At 42.4% G+C, this 15166-nt stretch overlaps 1 protein-coding gene across 1 annotated transcript in view; it reads left to right on the top strand.

Annotated features, from left to right (window-relative positions):
- Positions 1 to 15166, top strand: part of Pms2 (PMS1 homolog 2, mismatch repair system component) — a 33238-nt gene that overhangs the window by 16274 nt on the left and 1798 nt on the right. The window contains exons 11-14 of the mRNA XM_026404172.2: positions 3061 to 3919; positions 10464 to 10631; positions 12944 to 13044; positions 13255 to 13424. Of these exons, the coding sequence (XP_026259957.2) occupies positions 3061 to 3919; positions 10464 to 10631; positions 12944 to 13044; positions 13255 to 13424 (1298 nt within the window). The remainder of the gene's footprint in view (positions 1 to 3060; positions 3920 to 10463; positions 10632 to 12943; positions 13045 to 13254; positions 13425 to 15166) is intronic.

The following is a 15166-nucleotide window of genomic DNA, read 5'->3' as shown; positions in this document are numbered from 1 at the left end:
TAATCCCAGAGGCTCAGGAGGCTGAGGCAGGAGGTTCTTGAGTTCAAAGCCAACTACAGCAATGGTGAGGCACTAAGCAACTCAGTGAGACCGTGTCTCTAAATAAAATACAAAATAGGGCTGGGATGTGGCTCAGTGGTTGAATGCCCCTGAGTTCAATCTTTAATACCCTCCTCCCAAAATAGCTGATTTAAAATCTTTGTCTAGTTAAGTCCCTAGATAAGCTTCTTCAGGAGTAGTTTTTATTGACCATCTTTTTTCCTTTACATGAGTTATACTTCCTTGCTTTTTTTTTTTGCAGGTTTCTTTTTTTTTTTCCCACAGAAAAGTGGACATTTTAAGTAATAGAATATATGGTAACTCAAAATCAGATTTTTTCCCCTCCCTAGCATTTGTTTTTGTTGCTTTTTGTTGTTTGTTTGTTCATTTAACTGGAAAAAAAAATCTCTGTGAAACCTGTGTTTTTTGGTTATGTGTAGCTATGAAGTCTCTGATTTTGGTTAGCTAATTATTAGACAGTTTTCCTTAAATGCCTGAACCCACCAAGTGTTCCAGTGTTTGCACCGAGGTCCCATGTGCTTATTGGGGCACACCTTTGATACTCAGCCAGGCAGTTGACAGCTCTGCCTTGGCCTTCACTTCCTGCTTGCACTGAGCATCAGGGTCAACCAGAGGTTGGAGATTAGGGTCTTCCCAGGTCTTTCTAGGCACACCAAGTGGTCTTCTAGATTCACAAGTTTATATTGGAACTTTTCAAAGCCCCTGTGGACATCTCATTCCCAGGCTTTTCCTTTTAAACTTTTTTGGTTACTCTGTTATTTTCCCAACTTTTAACCAGTCTCACACTATGATTTTAAGCAATTATCTTGAATAGGGTTTGACCATGACTCTCAAGGAAGGCCCTTTTTTGTGAAACTACCAGACAGGTCAAGTAATCGTATGTCTCTAGGACGTGAAATTTTGACAGACCATCTTGTTTTGTCTGGTGGCTGCTAGGCCTCTGTAGTTGTACTGTGAGCACTATTTGTTTTCAAGGATATTTTAAGACTGGGAAGGAGGGACTGGGGCTAGACCCAGTTCAGTGGCCTTAGAGCTTACTGTTCTTATGGAGATCTGACCATTTTTCTTGAATAAATACTCTCCAGTTGTTGTAAGTCTTACATTAATTCCCTGAGTTCTGAAAAAGTTGATTCTGACCTTTTTTTTTTTTTTTTTTTTTGCCAGTTTTCTTATTCCTTTTAAGGAGGAGGGTCTCTTTGGAGGTCCTCACTCTGCCATTTTCCCTGAGGTCATCCCATGTAGTCTTCACTGAGTGTCACATTGAAGTGAGAGTTGTCACAAAGGTGATCTGATCTTTTCATGATGTGCTCAATCATTATTTTACTACTTGGTCATATGTTGTCATCCATTTGTCAGTGTAAAATGTTTCATTTTTATTCAGTCAAACCATAGACACTGGATGACCTGTGGGAGGTGCCAAAGTTGAACCCCAGCTTCCTTCCTTGGCAGAGGGAGGAGTTGACCTTGCCTGCCTGGTGGCCAGACCTACTCTATCTTGGTTAAAAGTTCATAAGCCAGTTTTCCCCTGATCCCTATGTCTGGATGTGAAGGGATAGAAGTGGAAGACCATAATTGTGTCCTTGGTGGGGGAAAAGGCCAGAGAATTACTGCAAGACTGGAACTAGTCTTAGTAGGAAGCTACAAGGTGACAGGTGCTCATTTCATGCTGCCAGTGGGAGAAAAATGCTCTGCGATGAGTCTGAGACTGGAAGAAGCTCTAAAGGGAGATGCTGGGAACAGCAAAACTATGGCATTCTCGGGTCTTTCCTAGACATGCAAGCGGCCTTGTAGGTCCCCAGGTTTAAGGGGAGCAGGATGCAGAGTAGGAACAGAGAGACTGCTCTCTGTCCTAACATTTCCCCTGAAGGCAGAAAGAGGTTGATTTGGAAAATGGTGGAGTGGGTTTTTGTAGAGTGCCACGGAGGACAATTGGGAGAATCTGAGAATATGGTAGGGGGCCCGAGGCTCCTGATGGTCTGGTGAGCCACTGGGTGGTGGGAGAAGAACACTGAATGCCAGTATTGGTGTGGCGGGGCGGCTGACTTATATCTGGAAGGCTCAGGATTTTCCTGACTATTGTTTGCATGGGAGAGTGGGGACATGACTCTGCTTGTGAAACACTGAGGAGGGTTGTTGGCAGCACATGCCTCTGATGGAAGAGCTAACTGGTGACTGAGCTCTTTCCAGACCTAGCTGGAGAGGCCACCTCATAATAGACCATTTAGAACCACTGTATCGGGAGGCATAGAGACCTCAGTGCCTGTTTTTTAGCTATTCTGTTGAAGTGGAACAGTGACACAGAAACTGGCTTAAATGTCATAGCCCTGAGATCGAGAAAGAGCTCCCACAAACCACTCTTGTGCCCCTTTTCCTACACTAACCACCAGTAGTAAATTCTTTTCTGACTTGCAACAGCATTAGTTTAATTTCCTTTTAATTTGCAGTCATTTAATGAGTATTTTTTATGATTTGTGTATAACATTCAGCCAAGTCACATGGGCCATCCGTTCATTCATTCTGGTGGCTGTATAGAATTCCACTGTGTTCACATACCACAATTTCTTTGTGGGCATTTGGGTTGTTTGCCGTCCGGGGCTTCAGAGAAAGCTGCCATGAGCATTCTCACACATGTCTTCTGGTGACCATCCGTAGTTGTTTGTGGGGGGAGGAGCAGAGCTGGGTCACTGGTGCATGCACTTAGGAGATGCTCCCCAGAGTATTACGGAACAGCTGTACCAGTCTAACTGCCACCAGCAGTGTTTTAAGATTTCCTCATGAGGCTCATTCTTGTGAACATTTGGTTGGTTTTAAATTTTACCCATTCTGGTGCTGAACGGCATCATATTATTTTTATTTGTGCCCCTTTTAATTAACTGAGGGTAGTGTTTACATATTTAATTAGCTGCTTCTCCTTTTTTATGAAATGCCTGTTCATCTAAAAACATCCTCTTGTCTCACTTGTACAGTCCCTGATATTTTTCTCTGTTCTCATCTGCCTAGGTAACTTAATAAAAATGCATGTGGCAGAAATGGAAACGCCTCTACCAGAAAAGCAGGCGAGTTCCCCTTCTCTAAGGACTCAAGGAGCAGAAACAAAGGTAGTGTCCATTTCCAGGCTGAGAGAGGCCTTTTCTCTTCGTCACACCACAGGGACCCAGTCTCAGGGCCTAGAGACTCCTGAACCCAGGCGGAATTCTCCAAGACAAAAAAGGGGTGTACCATCTTCTAGTGCCTCAGATCCTGTCTCTGGCAGAGGCTTTCAGGACCCTCAGGGAGAGGTGGTGAGTCCCAGGAAGGACTGTGTGGACAGAGTGGAAATGGAGAAAGACTCAGGATGCAGTAGCACTTCAGCTGGCTCAGAGGGAGGGCTCAGCACCCCAGAAGCCAGCAGTCACTGTAGCAGTGACCATGCGGTGAGCTCCCCAGAAGACAGATCTTCACAGGAGGATGTGGGCTCTTGTGAGAAACTACCTGAAATGGAATATCACCTTTCAGATGTGGAAAGCTGTTTAAACCAAGAAGATACTGGATATAAATTAAGAGGTTTGCCTCCAACAACTGATATTACATATTCGAACACCAAGCGTTTTAAAAAAGAAGAAATTTCTTCAAATGCTGACACTCCTCAAAATTTGGTTACTACTCAGAACTTATCAGTGGCTCAGGTTGATGTAGCTGTTAAAATTAGTAAGAAAATAGTGCCCCTTGACTTTTCCATGAAGTCTTTAGCTAAACGAGTAAAGCAGTTAAATCACCAAGAACAGCAAAGTCAAAGTGGGCAGAATTATAGGAAATTTAGGGCAAAGATTTGCCCTGGAGAAAATCAAGCAGCAGAAGATGAGCTGAGAAAAGAGATCAGGTAAAGTTTGCTCTTAATGGTGTTTTGGTCAGGCTTATGGCTGGTGGCTTTGAGTGAACCAGAAGTTGGTCCTCAGACTCCGCATTGGAATCTCTGGCTGTCTTTGGCTTTCACTTTTCTGTCTGGCTTGGGTAGGGTGGCACCAGAATGTGTCCTCTGACCTGTGTTGCCCAGCAGGATAGCCCTGTCTGAGGGCTTCCCTGCACCACAGACTTCTGTCCCTCGTGGGCTTGCCCTCTTTGCTTCTCACTCTCAGATTATAAGGTCAGGGCTGATTTTGACGCCACAGATTGAATTTTGGCTTTGCCGAGTACTCTTGGCAGTGGTCTTTCCATCCACCGCCTTCTTCTGCCTCATACACCTGTCATATTAATTTTCTTTAAAGAACTCATTCCCACACTCTTCTGCTAGAAAATTTCTAACTTGTTTTTCCTTAGATTTTCTCAGCACTTTATAATGATCAGCTGTTTTTCTGCTGTGACCAGAGGACCTGTTAAGAATAGAGGAGGAAGAGTTTATTTGGGGCTCACAGTTTCAGAGCTTAGCTCATAGTTGGCCAGCTCCACTTCTCTGTGCCCAAAGTGAGGCAGAACACTCTCCTCACAGACAAAATGTAAACCCCAAAGGCATACCCCCAGTGCCCCATCTCTTCTGATCATACCCTACCTTCTTGCAGTTACCACCCTGTTAATCCTTATCAGTAGATCAAAGTACTGATTAGGTTAAGGCTCATAACTCAGTCATTTTTTTTTTTAAAGAGAGAGAATTTTTTAATATTTATTTTTTAGTTTTCGGCAGACACAACATCTTTGTTTGTATGTGGTGCTGAGGATCGAACCCAGGCCGCATGCATGCCAGGCGAGCACTCTACCGCTTGAGCCACATCCCCAGCCCCATAACTCAGTCATTTTATCTCTTAATTTTCTTTTTCTTTTTCTTTTTTTTTTTTTAGTTGTAGATGGACACAACACCTTTATTTTATTTATTTATTTTATGTGGTGCTGAGGATCGAACCCAGTGCCTCACATGTGCTAGGCGAGCACTCTACCACTAAGCTACAGCCCCAGCCCCTCTTAATTTTCTTGCATTGTCCAACATAGAGCTTTTGGGGGACACATTATATCTGAACCATACCAGTATTCTTTTCAGATCAGTCCAAATTAAGCAAAGTCTTCTTTTTTTTTTTTTTAATATTTATTTTTTAGTTCTCGGCGGACACAACATCTTTGTTGGTATGTGGTGCTGAGGATCGAACCCGGGCCGCACGCATGCCAGGCGAGCGCGCTACCGCTTGAGCCACATCCCCAGCCCCTAAGCAAAGTCTTCTTGACCCCAGTTTTATCCTTCTTCCTGACAATTTCCAACCCATAGTGACTTCTTTTTTTTTTTTTTTTTTTTTAGAGAGAATTTTTTTAATATTTATTTCTTAGTTTTTGGCAGACACAACATCTTTGTTTGTATATGGTGCTGAGGATCAAACCCGGGCAGCAGGCATGCCTGGCGAGCGCGCTACTGCTTGAGCCACATCCCCAGCCCCCCATAGCGACTTCTGATTTTAAATTTATGGCAGATTTGGTAGATTATCACCATTTCCCATTTTTTAATGTATATTTGGAAAAATTACCACTAGCTCATTGTCAATCTGGTGGTTGTAAAGGATAAGTGAGAGTCAATTTAAGAAAAAATAACAGGGCAAATAATGGGAAACACTGGTAGCTACCTACCACTTTCTTCACAGTAATCATGATCTACCCGCTGGTGCTTCCTCCTCCTCCCAGTGCTGGGGGGTCAAACCCAGGCCCTTAGGCATGCTAGGCAAGTGCTGTACCACTGAGGAACTTTCCCAGCCCCATTGTGGCTTTTTTAATAGTTTGTTTTTAAAAGAAAAAAAAAAAAAAACTTCTGGTATGTTTTGTCTCACCAATTACTGAGACATGCTACACACTCTACAACTCTAATTGTAGTGGCCTCCTATGGCACTTTGGATCACAGAGTTTACCCAATTCATATTCAATATGCTTCAACAAAGAATAATGTATACTTTCTTTGATATTCATAAACCTAGTTTATATTGAGATAAATTATATTAAGTGTTCAGGAAGTGCTTTCTTTGAAAAACAGATTAAGATTGCTAGGCATGGTGGCCGATGCCAAGCAGAGCAGGAGGATTGTAAATTCAAGTCCAGGCTAGCCAGCTCATCAAGACCCTTATTTCTCAGTGGATCATTACAACCCGGGAGTTGGCAGTTTTGCAAGAACCATAGATGGTTGCCTCACAAATCTCCAACCCATAGCATGCCTTGCCTTGGCTCTTGGCTGCTAGCACACAGTTGCTGCACCGGCCACAACTCCTGGTTCAGAGTTCTTGTTCTGACAAGGTGTGGTATGGTTTACTTTTTTCTCAGAGACGCATTTCTAGTTAAAAGAGTAGGTAGTAATAGATGACGTGGAGGTAATGCTCACCACCTAAATCCTACTCACTGGGGAAAAGGCAGTCTACCATGAGTTTTGTCCCCACCCCTTTTTATATTCTATTTTATTTATTTTTTAAAATATGTCTTTAGTTGTTGATGGGCCTCTATTTTATTCATGTATTTATATGTGGTGCTGAGATTCAAACCCAGTGCCTCACACATGCTAGGCAAATGCTCTACCACTGAGCCACAACCCCAGCCCTTATATTTTATTTTTAAGACAGGATCTTGCCAGGTTGCTGAGGTTGGACCTGAGCTTGTGATCCTCCATCCTCAGTCTCCTGAGCCACTGGGATTATCAGCATCTTTTTGTTTTTTATTCTAAAATAGGGACTCACTAAGTTGCTCAGGTTGGCCTTGAACTTGTGATCCTCTTTCCTCAGCTTCCTGGTCACTGGGATTATAGGTATGCACTGCCTCCACCAACTACCACATTCTGTATTTTGAGTTACAACCAAACATATCAAGCCATCTTCTACAGTTGTTTAAACCAGATACTGTTTTCTGTAGAAGGAGAGAAACCTACCAAAGAGTCTTGAGGCCCACGCAGGTTCTTCCCAAAGATCATTCTCCTAGGGAGCTGGAACACATGCAGACAGTTCTAGGAGAGGAGGAATCTGCTGTTACCAGCGTATTGAGTGTTGGCTCCATGCTTTCAAGTCTTCATGTTGCTTTACTCCTGGAGGCTAGACCACATGGGTAGGCACTTCTCGTGGCACATTGCTAGACTTCATCAAGAGAGCTTGCTGGGGGGGGGGGGGCACTGCACGACAAAGCAGACACTTCCTTTCTTGCTTCCCAATGCCTGTTCTCTTTCACAGCGCAGCTGCCAGCGGCAATCAGGAGCCCCTGCATGGTTCACTCTGGCCATTTCTTTCCATTCAGGGCTAACAGCCACTCCTGCTGGAGCTCAGTCTCCATGGTGGCACCTTCTCTAGGAGTTCCCCTTTTGGGCACTCGCCCTCCCTATAGGTAGCAGCTACTCCTTGTGTTTGCTGCTCTTTATTTCTTAGTTTAGTAGTTGGCTGCATTTTACTGTAAATAATTTTATTATAAATTCTCCTTTGTAAATCATGGGCGTGTTTTGTCCCTTGACTGGACTCTGACTGATATGGAAATGGTCCAGGAATGGTGCCAGGAGACAGACCCTCAAAGATAGGCTTTAGGGACTGGTTTGGTTGTGACTTGGGTTGAAGTCAGTGCTGAACTTTTTGCCGTAGAAAGTAGGAGGTTTATAATCCCTGGCATGCAGAGGGAATCACAGTCACACTATCTGTCATCTATGGTTGATTGTGATGAGGTGCCAACTTTGTCACTTCATTGTAATGAAGCCAGTGTCTCAGAAGTCCCAGTGGCTGCTGCTGCTGAACAAGTATTGGTGTCAGTGCCCTGGAGCACTTACAAAAAGAAATGGCAGTCTCAGCTTCTTTTGTTGTCTGCTCAGGCCACTGTCTGAGAGGCAGAGAGTTCCATAGCAGCTCTAACAATCTTTTTTTTTTTTTTTTTAATTTTCTCTTTGTGAGTTTATTGGGTATGTTTTGTTCTAATCAGCTTGAAACTGAAAACTGATTCTCAGTGGCAGTGATGCCACTGAGGTGTTTTTTTTTTTCTTTTTTAAATTTTAATTTGTTATATATGACAGCAGAATTCATTACAATTCATATTACACATATAGAGCACGATTTTTCATCTCTGGTTGTACTCAAAGTAGAGTTCCACAATTCGTGTCTTTGTACATGTATTTAGGGTAATGATGTCCATCTCATTCCACCGTCTTTCCTACCTCCATGCCCCCTCCCTTCTCCTTTGCCTAATCCTAATCTCCCTAATCCTCCCATACCCCACCTCACCACATTGTGAATCAGCATCCTGAAATCAGAGAAAACATTTGGCATTTGGTTTTTTGGATTGGCTTATTTCACTTAGCATTATATTTTCCAATTACATCCATTAACCTGCAAATGCCATGATTTTATTCTCTTTTAATGCTGAATAATATTCCATTGTGTATATATACCACATTTTCTTTATCCATTCATGTACTGAAGGGCATCTAGGTTGGTTCCACAGTTTAGCTATTGTGAATTATGTTGCAATAAACATTGATATGGCTTTGTCCCTGTAGTATGCTGTTTTTAAGTCCTTTGGGTATAGACTGGATGGGATAGCTGGGTCAAAAGGTGGTTCCATTCCTAGTTTTCCAAGGATACTCCATACTGCTTTCCACATTGGCTGTACCAATTTGCCATTCCCACCAGCAATGTATGAGTGTGCCTTTTTCCCCACATCCTTGCCAACACTTGTTGTTTATATTCTTTTTTATATATATATTTATTTTTTAGTTTTAGATGGACACAGTATCTTTATTTTTACATTTATGTGGTGCTGAGGATCAAACCCAGTGCCTCATGCATGCTAGGCGAGTGCTCTACCACTGAGCCTCAAACCCAGCCCCCCTTGTTTGTATTCTTCTTTTTTTTTTTAATACCCTTATTTTATCTATCTATTTATTTATTTAATTAATTTTATGTGGTGCTGAGGATTGAACCCAGGGCTTTGCATGTGCTCTACTGCTGAGCCACAACCCCAGCCCCCCTTGTTTGTATTCTTCTTTTTTTTTTTTAATACCCTTATTTTATCTATCTATCTATTTATTTATTTAATTAATTTTATGTGGTGCTGAGGATTGAACCCAGGGCTTTGCATGTGCTCTACTGCTGAGCCACAACCCCAGCCCCTCCCGATTGTTTGTATTCTTAATAGCTGCCATTCTGACTGGAGTGAGATGAAATCTTAAGAGTAGTTTTGATTTGCATTTCTGTAATTGCAGAAATGTTTGTTGATTCATTGTATATCATCTTCTGAGAAGTCTCTGTTTATTTCCTTGGCCCATTTATTGATTGGCTTATTTGTATTTATGAGTTCTTCATATATCCTAGAGATTTGTGCTTTATCTGATGTGCATGTGATAAGCTCTAACAATCTTGCTTTTTGTAGTAGTTGGGGCTGATGTTGAGGAAAATAAATGTTCCTAAAATTTAATTGTGTGGGTTTCAGGGTTACTATATCTATCTCTTATGTGAAGGTTGAGGTCTGTCTCTAGTCTGCATTGACCTACACAGTGTTGAGTTAGATTTTGAAGTCACCTACCAAGGGACTTAGTAGTTAAACCTGGCAGATAATAAAAGGATTAATACCCAGGATTTGCAGAAAGTTATACTTACTATTTGTGGGAGCGCAAACTTTTTTTTCTTAATGTTTTTTTTAGTTGAAGGTAGACACAATACATTTATTTATGTGGTGCTGAGGATCGAGTCCAGGGCCTCACACATGCAAGACGAGCACTCTACCACTGAGCTCTAGCCTCAGCCCTAGGAGCGCAAACTTTTACAGACTTGCTATGAAAAGAAAAAAGTGTACATACATAGTTGTAGGGACTAATCTCACAGAAACACTCCTATGAGTGAGCAGGTCTTGTTGCAGCTTTGTGTGCATTATTAGAATTTTTTAGCTATTCAAAAATGTTGCTTACTGGTTGGCCAACTGAATGTCTTTCAGTAGAGAATTTGTCAAAGTATGCTGCATCTACACAGTGAGTTCCTATGTGGCCAGTCAAAAGAATGAAGTAGGGGCTGGGGATGTGGCTCAAGCGGTAGTGCGCTCGCCTGGCATGGGTGCGGCCTGGGTTCGATCCTTAGCACCACATACAAGCAAAGATGTTGTGTCTGCCGATAACTAAAAAATAAATATTAAAATTCTCTCTCTCTCTTCTCTCTCTCTCTCTTAAAAAAAAGAATGAAGTAGGTATATGTGTGTGGATCTGAGAAGAATTCTACAATGTGTTAAGTGATGGAAGTAGAGTGGTGTGAAGAATAAAGTTTAATTTTTATTTTTTTAATAACAAATTTGTGTATAGGCAAAGGTCTATATATCAAATTAGGAAAGGCAGTGAATAATGTCATCTCTGGGAAGTTGGATGAATGAATAATCAGTGTTATCTGTAGAAAGTGGGATTGTATTCATAAAAATAATCTTTAAGATTTCTTATAATGAATGTTTTCTTAATGCAGTAAAACAATGTTTGCAGAGATGGAGGTCCTTGGTCAGTTTAACTTGGGATTTATAATAACCAAACTGAAGGAGGACATCTTCCTCGTGGACCAGCATGCCGCTGACGAGAAGTACAACTTCGAGATGCTGCAGCAGCACACTGTTTTCCAGGCTCAGAGGCTCATTGCGTAAGTTCGCATAGAGTCCAAAATTTTCACTGCTCATTTAAGATTGAAGAACTTATAAGTGTCTGCTTATGTGCATGTTAGATTTTGCCATGGACATCCATGCAGCTGTTTTACACTTTTTATGTAGTACTAGTCCTGGCTGTCATTTCTTTCTTTTTTTTTTTTTTTTTTTTAAAGAGAGAGGAGAGAGAGAGAGAGAGAGAGAATTTTTTTTTTTTTAATATTTATTTCTTAGTTCTCGGCGGACACAACATCTTTATTGGTATGTGGTGCTGAGGATCGAACCCAGGCCGCACGCATGCCAGATGAGCGCGCTACCACCTCTCTCTCTCTCTCTCTCTCTTTAAAAAAAGAAGGAAAAAATTTTTTTAGCTTTTCAAAAATGTGGCTCACTGGTTGGCCAAAAAATTATTTTGGTGAAGGGCAACTGATAGTTCACAGTATTCATTGTTACGTGCATAAGGGTTGTGTGTTCAGAAAGGCAGCAGAGTGTGCAACTCAGTCTACCTGTGTAGTAGAGAAGTTGCAGTGGCTTATTGCTGAAGAAGTCAGCACTTCTCTCCCGTGTGTCAAGTTTGAATGTTTTCAGTGACCACCATTCAAGGGGCTGTGATGGTTGTCATGTAAACCAGCAGGTTTGTCTTAAGCGGGGTTACGAGAGGTCACTAATTTCATTTGGGAAATAAAACTATGTAGATAAATAAACTCAGACTACAAGGGGTAGATGGGGCATAGAGAAACATCCCCCCAAATAGTCCTCAGCTGGGAAAGTGTGTCCAGCTTACTGAATGCTCCATTTCCCATGGAATGCATTAATCCTTTTCATTTTCCGCAGGAGTAAGTGGTAATAGTGAAGATGTTTGGTGAGCTGCTTTATAATGTGTACATATTTCTGCTTGTTTCATGGGATCTTTTGACATTTTGCATAAATGTGCAACATCACAAGTTAAACTAGATAATCACAGGCCACTTTGGGTTCCACATGGATCACACTTCAAGATTAAAGGATAAAGACCAAAATTCCTTCCTAGCCTATGAGACCCTGCACAGTTTGCCCTTGATGACCTCTTTAGCATTTTCTATTTTCCCTTCTTATTCTCTTGAGCTACTCTGGCTTTATCCTGGCCATCCTGATTAATTCAGCCATGGAATTCATTGAGAAGAATGAAATGTGTCTTTTTTTTTTTTAATATTTTTTGTTGTACATGGACACAATACTTTTGTTTTATTTATTTACTTTTAAGCGATGCTGAGGATTCGAACACAGTGTTTCACATGTGCTAGGCAAGCATGTACCACTAAGCTACAACCCCAGCCCTGACGTGTGTCTTTACGTATGGTGCTGGGAGCATGAACAGTCCTTTGGAGTGCCTTTGCACAGATGGGTCTCTCTGCTGGGAACACTCATCCCATACTTACCTCTCTCCCTTTACCTGATTTGCCCTTCTTGTCCTCATAGCTCAGCTTTTCCCCTGACCTTAGAGCCAAGGCCCACTTGCTGTATGTTCTTTTGGCACTGGATGTCTTTTCTTCCCTATCTCACTGTTGTTTGTAGTTATAATTGATTTGACTGTCTGTTTAGTGTCTGTCTTCCTCACTAATATAAGACAGAAACTGAGTCTCTATTTGCTCACCAGACTATTTCCTGTGTTCAGCAGTGTTGTCTTAATATGAATCCAGTAGGAGAGATGAGTGGATAAGAAATGCAGGCAGAGGAGGGAGCAGGATAGCAAAATTCTTGTTCATGTTCATTGTTTTCAAATGATCTTTATTGTGAAATGGAAATGTTGGCATAGTTTTATCCTTAAGGAGAAGATCTGAAAAAAGACCTGGTCCCTGGAATAGGATGGCAGATTGAGGAGAAAGCAAACTACTTTTGTATTTTCACATTAAATTTTAATATGAACTTTATAAGAAAAAGAAAACTAAAAGAAATAGTGCAGGAGGTTTTTGTGATGAATAGTGAAAAGGTCCAGAGCTGAATAATGTTATATCATTTTTTGAAAGTTAGTATATAATATTAATGTTTCACTTTCTTTTTTTTTTGGTACTGGGGATTGAACTTGACCACTGAGCCACATCCCCAGCCCTATTTTGTATTTTATTTAGAGACGGGGTCTCACTGAGTTGCTTAGTGCCTCACCATTGCTGAGGCTGGCTTTGAACTTGTGATCCTTCTGCCTCAGCCTCCTGAGCCGCTGGGATTTCAGGCATACAACCACATCCAGCTTAATGTTTCACTTTCATTTCTGCTTTATGGGTAAATGTTGATGTCAAGTTACAGGTTACAGTGTGAATCTCCTGTTTTTCAGACCTCAGTCCCTCAACTTAACTGCTGTCAATGAAGCTGTCCTGATAGAAAATCTGGAAATATTCAGAAAGAATGGCTTTGATTTTGTCATTGATGAAGATGGTAAGTTAGTAATCAGGACTATCAAATTGTGGTATTTTTTTTAAGAGCTGGGAACAGTCTTTGACATTATTTAATCAGTTTATTTATTTTGTAAAAGGTGCAAAGGCTTCCCAAGAAGCATTTTGTGTCTTCAGATGTTCCTTTGCAATAGTACTCAAATAATAGATATTTCTCAAATAATGGATTTTTCTCAAACTTTTATTCTTTTAGCTCCAGTCACCGAAAGGGCTAAGTTGATTTCCTTGCCAACCAGTAAAAATTGGACTTTTGGACCCCAAGATATAGATGAGCTGATCTTTATGCTGAGTGACAGCCCTGGGGTCATGTGCCGGCCATCCCGAGTCAGGCAGATGTTTGCCTCCAGAGCCTGTCGGAAGTCTGTAAGTATAGAAAGCTCCACTGCGGGGCATGGTGGGTCTGCTCATGCCCGTGGTCTTAGGAAGTTCTCAGTTCAGCTCCTGATTGGGTCAGTGTTGTTGAATGTCTTCATGATTGCCACAGAACATGTTATGCCAAGAGTCAGATCATCTCTATTAGTACAACATACCAGCCAGCAGGTCTGTGTTATCTTTGACCTCTAATTCACGCCTATTGCCCTTTTTCCACATAGTTAAGCAGTATTCTACCTTGGGACTTTTGTTGGCCCTAGCATGGTCAGCTCTGCATGCACCTTGCCTGTCCATGGTCCTTGTGGGTAATAGCAACAGCAACTTTGGTTGAGAAAGGTTTGCTGCTGCCAGGCCAAAACCATGCCATCTATGCTCCTGGGAGTCATTGAGTCACAGGTGTTCCACAGTAGCCGTTGTTGTGTCCCTGCTGTTGCCTAGATCTGTAGTGGAAATAGTAACAATGGCTAGGGATTAACCTGATGATGTCCAAGTCCAGTAAATGGCTGTGTCACTTTGTCACATTCCTTATTTATTCAGCATATATTCCTTGAGCCCACTTTGTGGCCAACCTTGTTTCAGATGTGAGGACACAGAGGTAACTAGGCTGGTGAGGTCCCTGCTCATGTGGAGCTGATTGTTTCATGGGGAGAAATAAACAAAAATACATGACATCTTAGATGTGAGTGCTGTAAAGAAATTCCCACAGTGTGTTGGGATAGGGAACAACCAGAGGAATGAGATGAACAGGTGAGACGGGCAGTCAGGGAATGGCTGTGTAAGCTGCTACCTTGGGTAAGAACTTTCTGGTTAGAAGAAATAGCAAATCCAAAGGTTTAGGATGTTTGAATAGGTCCAGAAGCTGGTCCATGTGCTTTCAGAGGGACATGTGGAAGCAAAGCTGTGAGGCGTGCTGGGTCTGGAGTCAAGGAGGTGGAATTTCGGGGGAGTGGGTGGAACATTGGATGGGGGTGGAGTGCTTGGGAAGGGCTAGAGCATCTAGGGAGCTGGCAGGGTGAAGAGCACAGCTGTAGACAGCATATGCTGTGTGTGAGGTCCCATGTGACTGTAAGCCAGGTGTCTGAAAACAGTGCATTGGTGAGTCTTGGGCTCCAGGGAAGTGTCAGAGCTGCTGATCAGACGGGTAGAATTCATAGCTGTGAGACTGGATGAAATTACTCCAGGGAAGAGTTTAATTAGAAGAGGACTCAGAATCTGACAGGTGTTTGTTTGATGAAGATCTAACACTGACCTTCCAACCCTGGAGTCTGAGTGAGTGACTGAGCAGGACAGGCACTTTACCTCTCTGTCTTCACGGCTGAAGACCCTAGAACCACAGAACATGAACTTTATTTTTGCCCTGGGGTTTGCATCCTGATGCATCTCTTCTTCCTCTGCCCCTTGTGCCTACCCCCTTGGGCTCTCTTCTTTCACTGCCTGCCCAGGAGGCCTGTGCTATGCCCTGCTCATCCTTCCAGCCCCTTCTGTGCTTCAGCTGTGCTGGCCCTCTCTAGCTCCACAGCCACTCCACCTGCTCCGCTCCATCCCTTCTTCTACTCTTCCTTCTGCTTGGGTCTGCCCCTCAGCTCTTCATGTGGCCTGGCTCCCTCCCATCTGCACAGCCCCATGTGTGATACTCATCCTGCTTCTCTGTTAACTTGTTTATTGTTTGTCTGCCTCCAGCCTAGAAGGTCCCCTGTGGTGCCACAGTAGGGCCACTGCAGTTGCCCTGGTGA

The sequence above is a fragment of the Urocitellus parryii genome, chromosome 9 (genome assembly GCF_045843805.1).
Source record: "Urocitellus parryii isolate mUroPar1 chromosome 9, mUroPar1.hap1, whole genome shotgun sequence".
NCBI classification, from domain to species: domain Eukaryota; kingdom Metazoa; phylum Chordata; class Mammalia; order Rodentia; family Sciuridae; genus Urocitellus; species Urocitellus parryii.
This window is presented reverse-complemented; position numbering and strand designations above follow the sequence as displayed.